This window comes from Puma concolor, chromosome C1 (assembly GCF_028749965.1).
Source record: "Puma concolor isolate L17-30 chromosome C1, mPumCon1.1.hap2, whole genome shotgun sequence".
NCBI lineage: Eukaryota > Metazoa > Chordata > Mammalia > Carnivora > Felidae > Puma > Puma concolor.
The window spans coordinates 209571027-209586480 of NC_141674.1; the positions used below are offsets into that span (position 1 = coordinate 209571027).

The following is a 15454-nucleotide window of genomic DNA, read 5'->3' on the forward strand; positions in this document are numbered from 1 at the left end:
TTTCTGCTGTCAATGCAGAGCTCGCTTCAGATCCTCTGTCCCTCCCCCCGCCCCTCCCCCACCCACATTCTCTCTCTTAAAAATCAATAAACACTAAAAAAAAAAAATAAAGACACTGGATGACTTATCGAAGGTTACATTGTTAGTAACTGATGTCGCTACTAGTTACACAAGGTCTTCCTCTAAAGAGCATTCCAAGAGAGAGAGTAATAGCTTGCATTCACATGGCCTGTTGTGTGACCACGACGGTGGCTCGGTGGAGGAGGGAGGACAAACAGGCCACTCCTGGGGTGTGACTGAGGCCCTCCGCTACCCTAACACCAGGTGGTCGCAAAGCCCGTGCGGAAAGGTGGCAGGGGGAGAGGGTGCGCCCTGAGGATGGGGCCGTGCACTCGACAGAGGAACCTGGTAAAAACTGGACAGAACTGGGGGGTGATACAGAGAAGAGAGGACAGTGAAACCCAAATGTCGACTACGTGGAGGAGGCAGAAGGCTCCAGGGACCAATCCGGAACAAAGGAGACTGAAGTGGACGTCTCAAAATAGCTAGCAGCAGTGTTCTGTTTGCTCACGGGTGGGGGAAGATGGCTATCCAGGGCAAAAAGTGGGTGAACTCTTGATTAAAATGCACATTTGAAATATTCTGTAAACTTACTTGATTGGATGTGTTGACGGTAAAAGGATATAAGTCCTTCAGGTAAATCCTTGGCATATTGTCCAGAAGCATGCCATACAGGGGCATGTATAGACTTGCTATCTGGGCCTGTTTCTCCTAGGTGGGAAGGTGGCCGAGAGAAATGATTCGCATACAAATCAATAGACTGTAGGTTTGATATGCATTTAATGCAGTGAGCCATGAAATGGTGTTTAGGGAAGAGAGGAAAGAAAATCACTCACGGGTTCTCTGTATCGATCATCAAAGGAATGCTTAGCCATTAGATTTTTTAGGACAGCTAAAGCTGAGTGCCTGATGTCCTGGTCTTCTTGCAGGGCAAAGCCAACTTCTCGAAGTAGAATTCCAATTAAGAAGTGTTTGCGGCAAAATTCATTCGTGACCGAATATTCAGGCATATCTTTGGGAGGAGAGTAAAGCAGGCATGTGATTGAAAGTCAAACGATCACTCTATAATCCAGAAAGGTTTATCCAACCACCACCAACCTCTCTCACTACCGGGGAGGGGTTCAGTAACGCAGTCTCACTACAGAGAGGAGAAATGAGGGAGAGTATACTGGCACCAATAGTCAAATTCCATGAGTAGCGTGTCTACAGTGTCACAGGAGCTGAGAGGAGAAGAGCTCACTTTCTGTCTGGAGGAATCAGGAGACGTCACTGGCAGGAAGATGTTGAGAGGGGCCTTTGAGGCTGCTGAAGGTCAGAGGTGCAGGGGGCCCGGAGCCAATGGAGGTGGTGGGAGGGTGTGGGTGGAAGAGAAGAGGTTGGGAGGACAAAGGTTCCATGGCACAGATTTCTGAAGACCCACAGTGTATCAGTGTGTGGGAAACACAGGTTGGGGGATTGCCAGTCAGCCCAGCAGCCAAGGAGGGGGTGGGGATTGAGACTTGAGGGGCACTTGGGGCTGGGTGATGGAGAGACCAAAGCACACATTTTTTAGCTGGCACCTGGGATCCTCCATTTGACACTGAATTCTGTAGAAAGTGTGAAGTCACCAATGGCATTGAGATCGGCGGCCTGATCAGACCTGTGCTTATTCATTTGTTCACATGGTGACAGGACATAAATGAGTTATTCTGTGGGGGAAATGCGGGGAGCGGGCTATAATACCGGACGCTCGGCCACAAGGCAGGGAGGGAAGAAGTGAGATGTGTCTGGGATGGAGCAGAAAGACCCGAGTTGTAGAAGAAAAATCACCAGGGTAAGTTGGCTGAAGGACGTGAAGGAGCAAGGAGAGGGAAACCAAACGGGGCTGCAAAATTTTGTGCCTGAATCAGGGAGAAATTGGAACATCAAAATTTCCAGTAAGAGTTGTCCAATGTCCTTCCTAAATGTAACTGTTAACAACAGGACCAGCACCCGTTTCTGGAACATGTACTGAGTGCCAACACTAGGCTAAGCACCGTAGAGGTGTTATGTCCGTGAATCCTCGCAGTTACCCGTTAGATGTAATGATCTCTTGGAATATTCCAGTCCATAATTGACTAGGGGCAAATTAAACATAAGGAGTTTTGTAGTCCATGAAAATGCCACTGGATGTGGAAAAGCAGGGAATGGGAGGGTCAGGAGATAGAGGTCCAAGGGCTTAGTTAGGTTAAAAATATTTCTCCACGAAATAGTGAGTACTCGTGAGGGGCCAGAAGTGGAACAAAACTTTGTAATTGCCAACCTAAAACTAGAGAAAAGTTTTGCCCAGACTATTTTAAGTTATGAACCTAATTCAAGCAAAAATAATAATCAACCTCAATCTTGAGAAACTAGCTGAAAAACCAGGCTGCGGTGTGTTGACAGAAATATATAAAGCTAGTTACACTGAACAAACATGTTATGACATGTATCAAGGAATTTTATTTATGAGGTACCCTAAGAAAATTTCAGATGATTTGGGAAATTAAAAAAAATGTCAAACTCTGGAGAATAAACTATGAAAGAATTCAGGTTGGGGAAGCACTTAATTATCTGTGACAAGAGAACAGTTCAGTCAGCCTGTTGACAACTTTGTATGATATTAAACACATGACTATTTTTGGCATCCGGAAATGGCATCTGGAAATTTGTGGTATCTATACCAATCAATATTATCAGATTATGATGTACTTATTGATGCTTAGAGAATCTAATATAAAACATAATTATGTACCTGATGCATGTAACTCTTGAGTTGATTCTGAAGGCGTCAAGGGATCTGGATTTAATATAAATAAACAAATAAGTTAAGATACACACATACATACACGTTATATTCATGAACTATGGGTAATTTATACTGAAAAACTGTATTATCCTAAAACCTAAGTGAGTCTCCTCAGAAAAGCTTTATGTTTGAAGACAAATACCATAGGTTGGTTGTTTCCTTAAAAAGGAATGTCATGAACAGAGTTATTTTCATTCCTGGCCTTTTACTTGAACATTTATTTTTCTACCAGAAATCCGCATGCAATGAAACATGTATTTTTATGTTCACCGTTGATAATATCACATCTACAAGGAGACTATGAGGCCTTTTCCTGAGTTACAGATCAACAGTAAACAACTGGAATCAAAAGGGTACAATAGGTTTGCTTTTCTTGAGTATCTTAACCAGCCTGTCTAACCCAATAATAAGTTGGCAATAGTTTATAAAAAAATAAAAAGGAATACAAAACAAACCAAAAGGCGAAAAATGTTATTGTCCAAGATGACATTTCTACCTCTTTTTCTACGAAGGCATTTAGATTAAATATACTTCATAAATTAGGAAAGAAAGGGATAATGTTATAGCTTTTATTTAAGATTGAAATGACAAAACGTTTACAGGCTTGATAATGTATTTTATGTTCCCTCCAAAATATTAGTTTTGTGTGACACATACAGTATAAGCTACAATACATGTAAGGAGGCTCTTTACCATCCTTTTTTTCTGCTTTCCATGAATATCAAAACTGCTCCTTGTGGATAATTTACTCACTGCTTAGAAGGAAGGTCTTTTTTTCTTTCTTTCCTTCCTTCCTCCCTCTCTTTCTGCTTTCCCTCCCTCTCTCCCTCTTTTCCTCCTTCCTTTCATTCTTGAGGTACAATTGACTATAACATTATATTGATTTCAGGTGTACAACATAATGATTCAATATTGATGCAGGGTGAAGTCGAAGCAGAGTATTTTAAGTTCTTAAATCATTTTAACGTTTTCTTTGCATCCTGATATTTGACTGTCTTCTGATAGCTAGATGTGTGATGATCATCTTGGTATCTATGTATATTGGTATAGATGCAATACATCAATAAAAGTTATACATGAAAAGATTTTCGGTGGACCACTTATGCTATAGTAAATATAGAAATGGGAAGCAACCGTCTCCACCTCCTTCTAATCCAGAGCTACCAAGTATTTACAATGATGCCCTCCTTCCCGCTTTCCTCCCTCTTTCCTTCCTTCCTTCCTTCCTTCCTTCCTTCCTTCCTTCCTTCCTTCCTTCCTTCCTCGTTTTCAAGGCAACAAGTTTCTTTTTTTTGTATAAAACTCATTTTGAGGAATTGCATTTTAACACAATTACACACACTAATTGATAACGCCAAGTGAATTTGTACTCACAAAGTATAACTTCTCTCCCCCCTTAATTTTGAGCCTTTCAAAATCAAAGGAGAGTTCTCTTTTGGAGCCAGTAGAGTCAAAGTATTGTTGTAGGTTAAAATTCTTTGATTTATGTTCACCGATTTTATAATTTTGTTGGCTTTCTCTTTAATGAAAAAGGAAATCTAGACAAAAACTGAGAAATATGGAGCCACATTCTTCACCACGTGACACCAACTTCTTGGTGTCTTCACCTGATTACCTGGGTCTAATGCCCATGTAACAGCTTCAGGGGAGATCAAGACCGAGGAAACAGGAAAACAACAACACACAAAGGTCACACAAACGAACTTATACGAGTGTTCACTTTGCAGGAACTGGTGAGCATTCTGGGAGTTATTACCTGGAATGTTTGCGGATCTTATGGGGAGACACAAAGGAATAAAGTGCTCATGCTGACATACTTCTTGAAGAAAATCAAATTTATACTGGCATAAGGTCTGAAAAAAAAAAGCAAACCGAATGATTATTATTTATACACCAAGAAGGTTAAGAAAAAATCTGCACTTGAATCTTATATCTAAAAAGAAGATGTAGTTAATTTTGTGTGACCACCAGGTAATTGTTAAGTTGACAGGCTTTTGTCCCCCTGAAGTGGTAAATAGAGTAGGACTCCCTTTATGTGAATTTTTTTAATGTTTAATGTTTAATGGCCCATGAGGGAGGAGCAGAGAGAGAGGGAGACACAGAATCCAAAGCAGGCTCCAAGTTCTGAGCTGTCAGCACAGAGCCCCATGTAGGGCTCGAACCCACGAACAGTGAGATCATGACCTGAGCCAAAGTCGGATGCTTAACAGACTGAGCCAGCCAGGTGCCCCTGGACTCCCTAAATTTGGAGATCGGTCAAGGCCTCCTTAGGAAATGATCCCATTTGTAACCCATATTGAGCCGCTGTGAGATCCAATTCTGTGCAGTGTGCATTTTCCACTTCTTTTGGCTTCTGTCAGAACGTGTTTATTCTGAAAGGAATTGTACGTCACCACATGCACAGAGCTCTAAAACCACAGTCAGCTCATAGGACAGTTCCCTGTGATCACCTCTTGGGATCCAGCGCTAAAGACGTCAATGGGGCATGTGATCCAAGACTAGACTAACTCTCTCCGCAGGCCCTTTGTTCTCAGACTGAGTTACTGAAATTCGTCTTTTTCCTGCCTTGCAAACAGGCCTGTCTTCTCAATGACATTTTGATTAGGACAGTAATACATGGATTTAGACATGGTCTAAGACAGCTTTATACATGTGTTAAAAACAATCACATAAGAAGGAACAATTAGCACATTCATAAATATTCTATTTTCACTGACATGCAGACTCAGTAATCCATTTTTAAGACTCAGTTGGGTTGTGTTCACTAATACCAGCTAACAAAATAATAAAACATATTCCATTTGCTCAGATTATTTTAGAATTCTATTTTGTGGCAATTTGGGTTAATAATTTAAAATACTGCCGTTTCAAACGAGAATAGTGCTTGACTTAACCCTTTGCATCAAAGTGAACAGGAGCATAATTAAATTGTATGTTAATTATTTTTCAATGAGTATGTTCTGTTTTCTCTCTAAGAGAGTACATAATTAAGATCTCCTTGAATTATACCTAAAAGGATATTCTGCGAATTTCATGCATAATTGGGGCACTAACAAAGAATATTCTTTCAAAAAATATTTACAGAGGAAACTGGATTCTCAAAACCCAAATGGCATAGAATCATGTAACTCCCCTAGTCAAAAGTAAATCTCCACTGCCCCAAAAATAATATTCAGATTCCTAAGCGTGGCATGAAAGGATATAAGATCATTATTTACTTTTGGCCTCTGTAGATTTGTTATTCTTTCCCAGTACCAAGATAATTACCCCTTGGGGACTTTCCTTCTTCCTAATGGGCAAAGGTTACTGGGGAACTATTAACTCAGGTGCCCTGTCTTCCTTCCTTAAGAGGCAGGCATGTGACCCAAAGCAGGTTGGTCACACACTTCCTCTCTGGAATGTAAATCTTAAGCCGAGTGTCAAGAGAAAGAAAATGGTCCCAATGTATTTTTTAAGCAGTAGCAGAGCTTGGCCCATGGTTCCTCCTTTGCAATGACTCTTGTGTCCTAGTCCCTGCTCCTTCTCAAGCCCAGCTTTCCATCTCTTTCTTTCACTGATGTCATTGCTCTTCTAATACTCGCCCGTTGCTCAAACTGGCGTAAGTTTCTGTTGCTTGCAACCCAGAGACTCTTAACTGGTACAGCTTTCATGATCTCACCCATGTCCAGTCTTATTTTCCTCCAGCATATGCCCAACTGTAGCTCAATGGTTCTCAAACTTGAGAGTACCTAAGAATCACCTGAAAGCCTTGTTGGAATACAGGTTTCTGGGCTCCACCTGTCACAGTCAGTTCTCAGCTCACTGGTCTGGGAACCACACTTGGAGAATCACTGCTCTCCAGCCTATCTCTCGACACATCCTCCCTATTTAGGAAGAGGGGGTCAACTGTCCTAGTTTGCCCCAGACTCAACAATTTCAGAAAAGTGAGACGTTCAGTGCTAAAACCAAGGCAGTCAAGCAAACTGGGCTGTAAGAACTGTGGCTGAAAAGAATCCCTCCTTTCACCACCCACCGGAAATAAGAGTGAAACATCACACATTCATGTTCACACTCCACATGCCACAGCCTCCCCATTAAGAAAGGACTTGGGAGCCTAACTCAGATGAACCGTTTTAAAAGGCTGCCTCTCACTGGATAGACATTATTTTTTGATGTGGAGAATGCACAGGCTAAGGTTTTAGGCAGCCAGACACAGAGACTAGTTTATTTATTTATAACGCAATGGTTTAGAAAGCAATCCCGCCTGCACTTGGCTCTTACCTTGAGATCACCAGAGGAGAACATGCTGATGTAATTGTTAACCATCTTAAATACAAAGCCCCGGTCCATAAATGTAAAACAGCGCTAAAAAAATATAAAATTGTAAATTCAGATATTTTTACTTTAAAGATTGTTAAAGATTTTAGGAAAGATGAATAAATATATTGCAGTAAAATGATATTTAGCTAAATGTGTTGTGTAATAAATGTTTAAAAAAACTCGACACCATATTTAGGCATTCACCCACGTATGGCAACTAATTAAAACACTAGATAGAGCGCGCACACCAGAAAGTGACAAACTCTTCTTTGTCAACTTTATTTGAACAGCACTTAGAGTTCTGCAGTGAAATATCATAGCCCTTTCCTTTCCTTTCTATACAGAAGGTTTTAGCTTTTACTTGTCTATTCTTTAATCACTTAGTTCCATTTTGTTACCGTGTTTTAGTAATCTGACTCTGGGGTTTGTAGGGCGAAGGAAGATCCCTTGCGGCACAGCACTGGGTATGGAATAGGGGTGGCAGCGATGGGTCAGGAAAGCCTTTTTACCTTTCTGGCTTCCTTCAACAGAAGGTTGAAGGAAAGAAAACCTTTCTTTTCAGGCAATGCAGCTTGACTTTGAAGAGTGAAGGTAAGAGACCCTGAGATTGCCATCTCTTCCTCTGTGGTCAAACTCTCTTCACTGTAAGAAGGAGGGTCTTAAACAGCAGGTAGTTCTGGAGGAGGCAGGTGGACTTTCCAAGTTGGAACAGCACGCTCTCTCCAAAAGACCAATGGCCATGTCACCAGTAACCAAGCAACAGCGGCCAAATAACCGTGCACAAGCGTGAAGTCGGAGGCACACACGGTGTTTCCTGATGCCGTATCTTGGGGAGGCGCTAATGCAGATTGCCACGTGGAGGTCCTCACGGTGCGCGTGAGTTCAAGTCCGTCCATCCAAATGCATGTGAGAGCGCCTACCACATGCGAAAACCTTTCAGCTGCTGCGCCACTGAGTGGGGAGGGCTTCGTTCTTGTCCAAAGAGCCCAGCGGAAGGTCTTCACCTCGGTTCTGCACATCGTGGATCTCTTCCCAATTTTACGAACAAGTCTCTTTTCTCAGAAAAGGCTGGACATAAAATCCTGTCATAGGTAGTACACCAAGCGGGAGGTCTCCCACTGAAATACATCTGTGCATAAACAAGAGCTGTTTTCTCTAATAATGTTCTACCAATTGTTAAGTCGTTTATATTTTTGTTTTGTTTTCCTTCGTTTTTTTTTCGTAGTGATTTTTGAGGTTCCTACTCATTCATTACTGTGTCAGTATGTTGCCTCATTTATCGTTTAATTTTTAATCTGAATTTAAGTTCTTTCAATTACTCTCTAGTCACTAAAAAGGAAATGGCTCTCGTGTCCTACCATCTGCCAGTATAGCAGTGACAAGAGGCAGACACGCAGCATAATCAAAGGCTCAGACGATGTAAAGCAGGAGGGGAGGGGGGGAGGAAGAGAGGGGCTCTTGTGTCTTGTGCACCACGCAGGGTACTTGCGGGTGTGGCAAACCCAGAGAAATGTGGAGCTTTCTCTGGAGAAGACCTCTTGCTGTCTTTTTTGTGTTGGAAAGGGGTTTGGGTCCCATCTTATGGAGACAGGAGGACCATCCAGTGTAACTGTGGACTTGAGAAACATCTCAATAAAAAAAGCAGGTGAAAAGAACCCTGGGGATGTCAGTGGGGAAGACACCAGGGCTCCTTGAGTCGATGGAGAAGAGGATGGTGAGTCCTGTCACTGAACGTGGCAATTGACACCTCCCAGGGGCTACTGTGGTTATTCTGAGGAACAGACCTGATAGCTTTTGAAGGAGGTCAGGCTCCAGGACTAGTGAATGGGGAAGACGGGGAGAAGGCTGCGTTTGGGGTTTTCTGAGATTGAAGAATGACCTTCGATGTGGTAAGTTTGTCATGCTTTCCAAGGGGCAGTGAGAGAAAAAAGGGGGTCATTCCCAGGAAACAAGATCATCCGCATCAGCCTTCTGCCTGCAGAGAGCCCTCCTGAGGTCAGGCTTCATCAAGCAGCTCTCCTCTCATGGGTCTCCCGTGTCTGGTCCACCCCAATGTGTGCTTCGCCCCAGGTACAGAGGCTCTTCTGCCCGTTGCTGAGGTCTAGAGGGGCCTCTCTCTGCTTCTGTTTTAAAATAATTTATAGTAACCTTTTATAGCAACAGAAAATAATTTGCAGTGGGCTTTGGCAAACTACAGCCCAGGGGCCAAAACTGGCTCACTGTCTGCTTCTATAAATAAAGTTTTATTGGAACACAACCCCACTCAATCACTTCCCTATCATCTACGGTGAATGGTTTAGGGCTGTATTGTGTTCCAATAGCAAAGTTGAGTAGCTGTGTCAGAGACCGTATGTCCTGCTAAAAATTTTTAGTATTTAGCTGTTCACAAAAAAAAGTTTGCAGGTTCTTGATCTGGAGAACTTATAACCTACCAACATTTTCTCAGTTTCGTTTAGTAAACTAAAAGCTAAATATTCTAAACTACGTGCAAACACAGATTTTAATAAAAACAATATTTTATTTCACCGATTGTGAGGACAATGGCAATTTTAGTCTATAATTTGCTCAGTGAAGAGGATGAAGCCCTAAATTGCAAAACAAACCGGAGGAGTGTCCTTGCTTTTTTTTTTTTTTTATGTTCTTCAAGCCACTAGTCCTGCTATTTCCTCTTTCATCTTGGATACTTTCCTTTGCCCCTGTGCTCGACAGCAGCTTAGGTACGACCAACAGCAACTTTTGCATAGATGAGCTCTATGGAAAAGTGGGTGATGGGCCTTGAGGAGGGCACTTGTTGGGATGAGCACTGGGTGTTGTATGGAAACCAATTTGACAATCAATTATATTTTCAAAAAAAGTCATAGAGCGTTTAAGTCAAATAGAGTAAATACGAAGACTTTCCCCTTTGCAGAGACTCACTTACCCATTTCTGTCGATGTTTACGGAGAAATATCACAGATGTTTCTTTAAAAAAAATTTTTTTTTAACATTTATTTTCTTTTTTGAGAGACAGAGCATGAGCAGGGGAAGGGCAGAGAGACGGAGACACAGAATCAGAAGCAGGCTCCAGGCTCTGAGCTGTCAGCACAGAGCCCGATGCGGGACTCGAACCCACGAACTGTGAGATCGTGACCTGAGCCGGAGTCAGACGCTCAACCGACTGAGCCACCCAGGCGCCCCTTACAGATGTTTCTTTTTCTTTTCTTTTCTTTTTTTTTTTTAACGTTTATTTATTTTTGAGACAGAGAGAGACAGAGCATGAACAGGGGAAGGGCAGAGAGAGAGAGGGAGACACAGAATCTGAAACAGGCTCCAGGCTCTGAGCTGTCAGCACAGAGCCCGACGTGGGGCTCGAACTCACGGACCGTGAGATCATGACCTGAGCCGAAGTCGGATACTTAACCGACCAAGCCACCCAGGCGCCCCGAGATGTTTCTTTAAATGTATTTTGCTACCAAACTAAAACGAGCTCCTATATTAGATGATTTCCAAAGTTGGCTGAGATAAAGCCATTAGGCAGCCACGTGGGTAAAGAGGCACGGCTGTCTGAGCAGGAAAATACAAATTACAAGGAACTTTCCCTTGCTCTCTCCTTGGTATCAGGCCTGCATGAGAAGAGTACTTAGATGGGTTCGCTCAGGTACGGTGGAGTTGTGACCCAGACTGGCAGTAAAAAGAAAAATTACAAAAGCTACACATGTATCCATGGACCCATTTGCATCCCGTCTACTTTCAGGACGGAATACCCAGAGAATGTACAGGTCTTGGCTTAGTTGTTGCAAAAATCTTACTTTCCCATGATATGATATATCATGGAGAAAGGCACATTGTCACCTAGGACATTTTTAAAAAATGTTTATTTTTGTGTTTATTTTAATTTTCTTTTAACGTTTATTTATTTTTGAGAGAGAGAGAGTGAGCGCACAAGCAGGGGAGGGGCAGAGAGAGAGAGGGGGACACAGAATCTGAAGCAGGCTCTGGGCCCCAGGCTGTCAGCACAGAGCCCGACGCGGGGCTCGGACCCACAAACCGTGACACCATGACCTGAGCCGAAGTCAGACGCTTAACTGACTGAGCCACCCAGGCGCCCCTCACCTAGGACATTTTTATATGCCCACACCAGACATACTGCTCTCTCCATTCTTGGAAAACAATTTTGACACAGCTACGGTGTTACAATTATTTTTCAATTGTGAAATTCCAATGCCAACTAATCCGCAGTATTTGATCGCTGCTGTAAAATTTAATAACCAAAAGAAGCAGAAGTCACTTGAAGCCCAAAGTGAGCAGAGCACTCTTATCAGATTTCCGGGAATATAAGAGATTAAGAAAAAATGTTTATTTATTTGTTTTGAGAGAGAGTGTGTTTGCACATGGGCGTGCAAGCACGTGGAGTAGGGGCGGAGAGAGAGGGAGAGAGAGAATGCCAAACAGGCTGCAGGCTCACAACCTGCCGTGAGGTCCTGACCTGAGCTGAAATCAAGAGTCGGACCCTCTACCAACCGAGCCACCCAGGTGCCCCTATATGAGATTTACAATGCCAACAGCAGGAGTGGAGAAGCTGAAAGTTCAAAGTTCATCAGTTCATAGGCATTGTGCCAAATGACTACATTAAATTTTACATTCAAAAAATCATTCTGTCCCCTTTTCCCTTTTTCTCTCCTAGTTCAAAAGATTTCATCTTGATAATCTTCACAAAAAGTTAAAAAAAAAAAAAAGTTTTCTGTGTCAAGTAAATGCCATTAAAACTAAAACTTGAGGGGCACCTGGATGGCTCAGTCGGTTGAGCATCTGACTCTGGCTCAGGTCATGATGTCACGGTTCATGAGTTCGAGCCCCACGTCAGGCTCGGTGCAGACAGTGAGGAGCCTGCTTCGGATCTTCTGTTCCCCTCCCTCTGTCTGCCCCTGTCCCGCTCCCGCATGCACACACACATTCTCTCTCTCTCTCTCTCTCTCAAAAATAAACATTAACAAACAAAAAAAAAACCACTACAATTTGAAAACAATGCTTGCAGAATGGACTTTTATAATGTACAACATATTCAACTCTTTTCACTTATAAACTTCACCTAGGTATTGCTTTCGATTTGCAGTCCATGTAATCTCTGTATCTTACAGACCATATTTGTTTATCTATTGCCAATCCGTGCTTTTATTTCACACATTTCACAAAACTACTGGGACCACCGTTAGCTTCTACTCCATGCTGTCCTTTTCAATCTTCGACATTTTTTACTTGCTCCCAATTCTGACACTAGTTTATGTACAAGCAGCAACTTTTGGATGCATAAGCTCCAAGGAAAACATATTTATTCCAACAAGCACACAGCATTTAAGCCAAGGAAGACAGAGAAAGGGTCTTCCCCCTTTTAAAAGACTCGCTTAGCCATCATTCTTTGCAATTTAGGGAAGAATATTACAGATGTTTCTTCAACATAATTTGCTTACAAGTTGGACAATTTATCATTTTTTCCAAATTTCCTCTTCTACCAAGCACTTCAAATAACCTACTAGCATAGTAATAAACTTTATTCCTGTACATCTTAAAATGTGGTATAAAACTATAGTAATTTTTCCTTGACCCTCTTCATCCCTAATCTTGACCATGCCTTTTTTTTTTTTTCTGAAAGCAAGTAAAAAGCAAAAATAAGAAGCAAAATATTGGAGAAAACAGTGAATGTGAGATGAGACCAACTACAGTGTATAGTTTGAAATGATGTTTAATATACTAAAAACAGATTTTACTGGATTAAAATTCACCAAAGATGATTTGGAATAATCTTATGGCCTCTTAGCTTTATATTGTTAGTATTTATTTATAAATTCTCACACTTATGCAGTATGTTCTTGTATCATAAAGATACAAGAAAAGTGGCTTCATCAAGGATATAATAGTCAATAGTTGGGCAAAAGAAGGAATAGAAGAAAAACATGTTTCTAGTTGAATGTATTATTTGTTAAATGATATACCATTCTTCTACACTAGCTTTGTTTTTTTTTTTCTTGACTAGCATTTTTGCCTTCTCAATTCAATCTGTAACCCAAAGAAATATAACTTTAGTACTATATACATGTGTATATATATATATATATATATACTGAGGTTAGAAAGTAGTTTCTCAATACTTAAATTGATCATTTTTAAAATGCGATTGGTGCATAATATTTTCATCATGTATAAAAGAGCCTGGAGGTAATATAATAAAAATGCCAAATTACCCTAAGTTCCCAAAGCGGCTATTTGACATCAGTAGAGCTACAGGCAATCCAGAACATTACTCCAAGGGCAGAAATGCCCAAGAAAATATTGCCACATTGCAGCTTTTCCTTTAAAAATCTCACTTAAAAAATATTTAGAAATACTAAGATTTGACAATACTCAAATGGATACTTTTATTGAAGCTTGGTTTTTCTTCTGGGACTCTAAATTGGAAAAAAATATTAATTTTTTTTTTTTTTTTTTTACTTTGAGAGAGAGAGAGAGGGAAACAGTGTGTGAGCTGGGGAGGAGGAAGAGGGAGAGAGAGAGAGAGAGAGAGAGGGAAAATCCCAAGCAGGCTTCAGGCTCAGTGTGGAGCCCAATGTGGGGCTCGATCCCACAATCCTGGGACCATGACCTGAGCTGAAATCAAGAACTGGATGTTCAAATGACTGAGCCACCCAGGCACCCCAAATCGAAACAAAATATTAAAAAGATGTATAGATAAAAGTATTCATCTAATAGTGCTAAGTTTTGACTCATCATAAATGGAGATATGAGTTGATTAACATTCAGAATATCTTGCATTCACTATCATGAAGGCTTGTATGGGACTGTGAACTCTTTTAACTGTACCTTAAGAAATCTGGCAACGCTTTGATTTGCCCTTCTTGTCTCTTCAAGTGCATCTTTGTACTTCCAAATCACGTGATCGCATAGGACCATTACAAGATTGTCCAATTCATTCTGGTAAGATTCAGGAAATCTTTGAGTCCGAGAAAGCTGGGGAAAGAATGGATCATTTCTTTATAATGTGGCATGTGGAATCCTAAGCCTGGAAAAAAAGAAACTGAAAGACTTCCTTCATTTTGTATATATGAAACAAAAAGTCCTTTTGAAAACTTGAAAGCAATTACAAAATAGGAACCCTTTTGATTTCAAGATTATAATTTCCATCATTTTCCCTTAACGCTCCCTTCTATCTTGGCCAATGATGTTTTTCACTTTTTAAAAAATTTTTTCTTAAGTTTATTTATTTATTTTGAAGAGAGAGAGAGAGAGAGAGAGAGAGAGAGAGAGAGAACATAAGCAGGGGAAGGTCAGCGAGAAGGAGAGACAGAATCCCAAGCAGGCCCTGCAACATTAGTGCAGAGCCTGATGTGGGGCTTGAACTCAAAAATTGTGAGATCATGACCCGAGTCGAGATCAAGAGTTGGACAGTTAACCCACTGCACCACTCAGGTGGTCCTCACTTTTTCATTAAAAAGTAAATTATCTATTAATAGCAAACTATTCAAACAGTGTAGAAATGTAACATGTTCTATGACCTCTCACATCTTAATTCCCCCCCTTCCCTGTTAGAAAATAACTACAATAAATATTAGTCTAGATTTCCATTAACACGTAGTTTTCTATTTAATTCAAAATCAATTATTTTGATTTTTTTAAGATGCGGTATCCCCAATAAACAACTATAAGAGATCAATGAATGAGTAACTGAATGAGTGCAGATACTGGTTTGAAATGTCCTCTAGTAAAGCCCCAGCTAGTCTTTTCTGAAAACATATTTCAGCTTTATTGACGTGTAACTGACATAGAAAACTGTAAGATGTTTAAAGTGCACACTGGTGCTTTGATACACATATACCACATGTATATCATGAAAGATTCCTTCCATATAGTTAACATATCCATCACCTCACATCTTTATTATTTTTTTGGTAAGAACATTTAAGTTTTACTCTGTGAGCATATTTCAATCATACAACACACTGTTATTAGCTATAATCACCAGGTTTTACATCAGCCTCTCCACCTTTATTCATCTCGTAACTTCAAGTTTGTACAAGCTCATCCTAAGGTCACGGTCCCAGGATATGCCACAGCAGGTGCCAGTGGGACCTCCCAGTTAAGAGACTTGCCACCAGACATAAAATGACTTGGCTCTGAGATTAGATAACATTCATTGACCTAAACTCTGTGGGTTCCTAATGACTCTCCTCCAGTCCAGGAATCTTCTGCTCCTGTTGGACCTCCCGCACAGAAGGGGAAAGTTTCGGGCAGCTAAGTTTTCCCATCTAGCCGTACTTC

General features: G+C 41.1%; 1 protein-coding gene across 11 annotated transcripts in view; it reads right to left on the minus strand.

Annotated features, from left to right (window-relative positions):
- DOCK10 (dedicator of cytokinesis 10) overlaps positions 1 to 15454 on the minus strand; it is a 271165-nt gene that overhangs the window by 39656 nt on the left and 216055 nt on the right. For all 11 annotated transcript variants that reach the window (XM_086719771.1, XM_086719772.1, XM_086719770.1 and 8 more), the window contains exons 28-33: positions 14000 to 14146; positions 7127 to 7210; positions 4623 to 4719; positions 2813 to 2857; positions 897 to 1072; positions 655 to 771 (exon numbers count right to left, since the gene is read on the minus strand). In XM_086719771.1, the coding sequence (XP_086575897.1) occupies positions 655 to 771; positions 897 to 1072; positions 2813 to 2857; positions 4623 to 4719; positions 7127 to 7210; positions 14000 to 14146 (666 nt within the window). The remainder of the gene's footprint in view (positions 1 to 654; positions 772 to 896; positions 1073 to 2812; positions 2858 to 4622; positions 4720 to 7126; positions 7211 to 13999; positions 14147 to 15454) is intronic.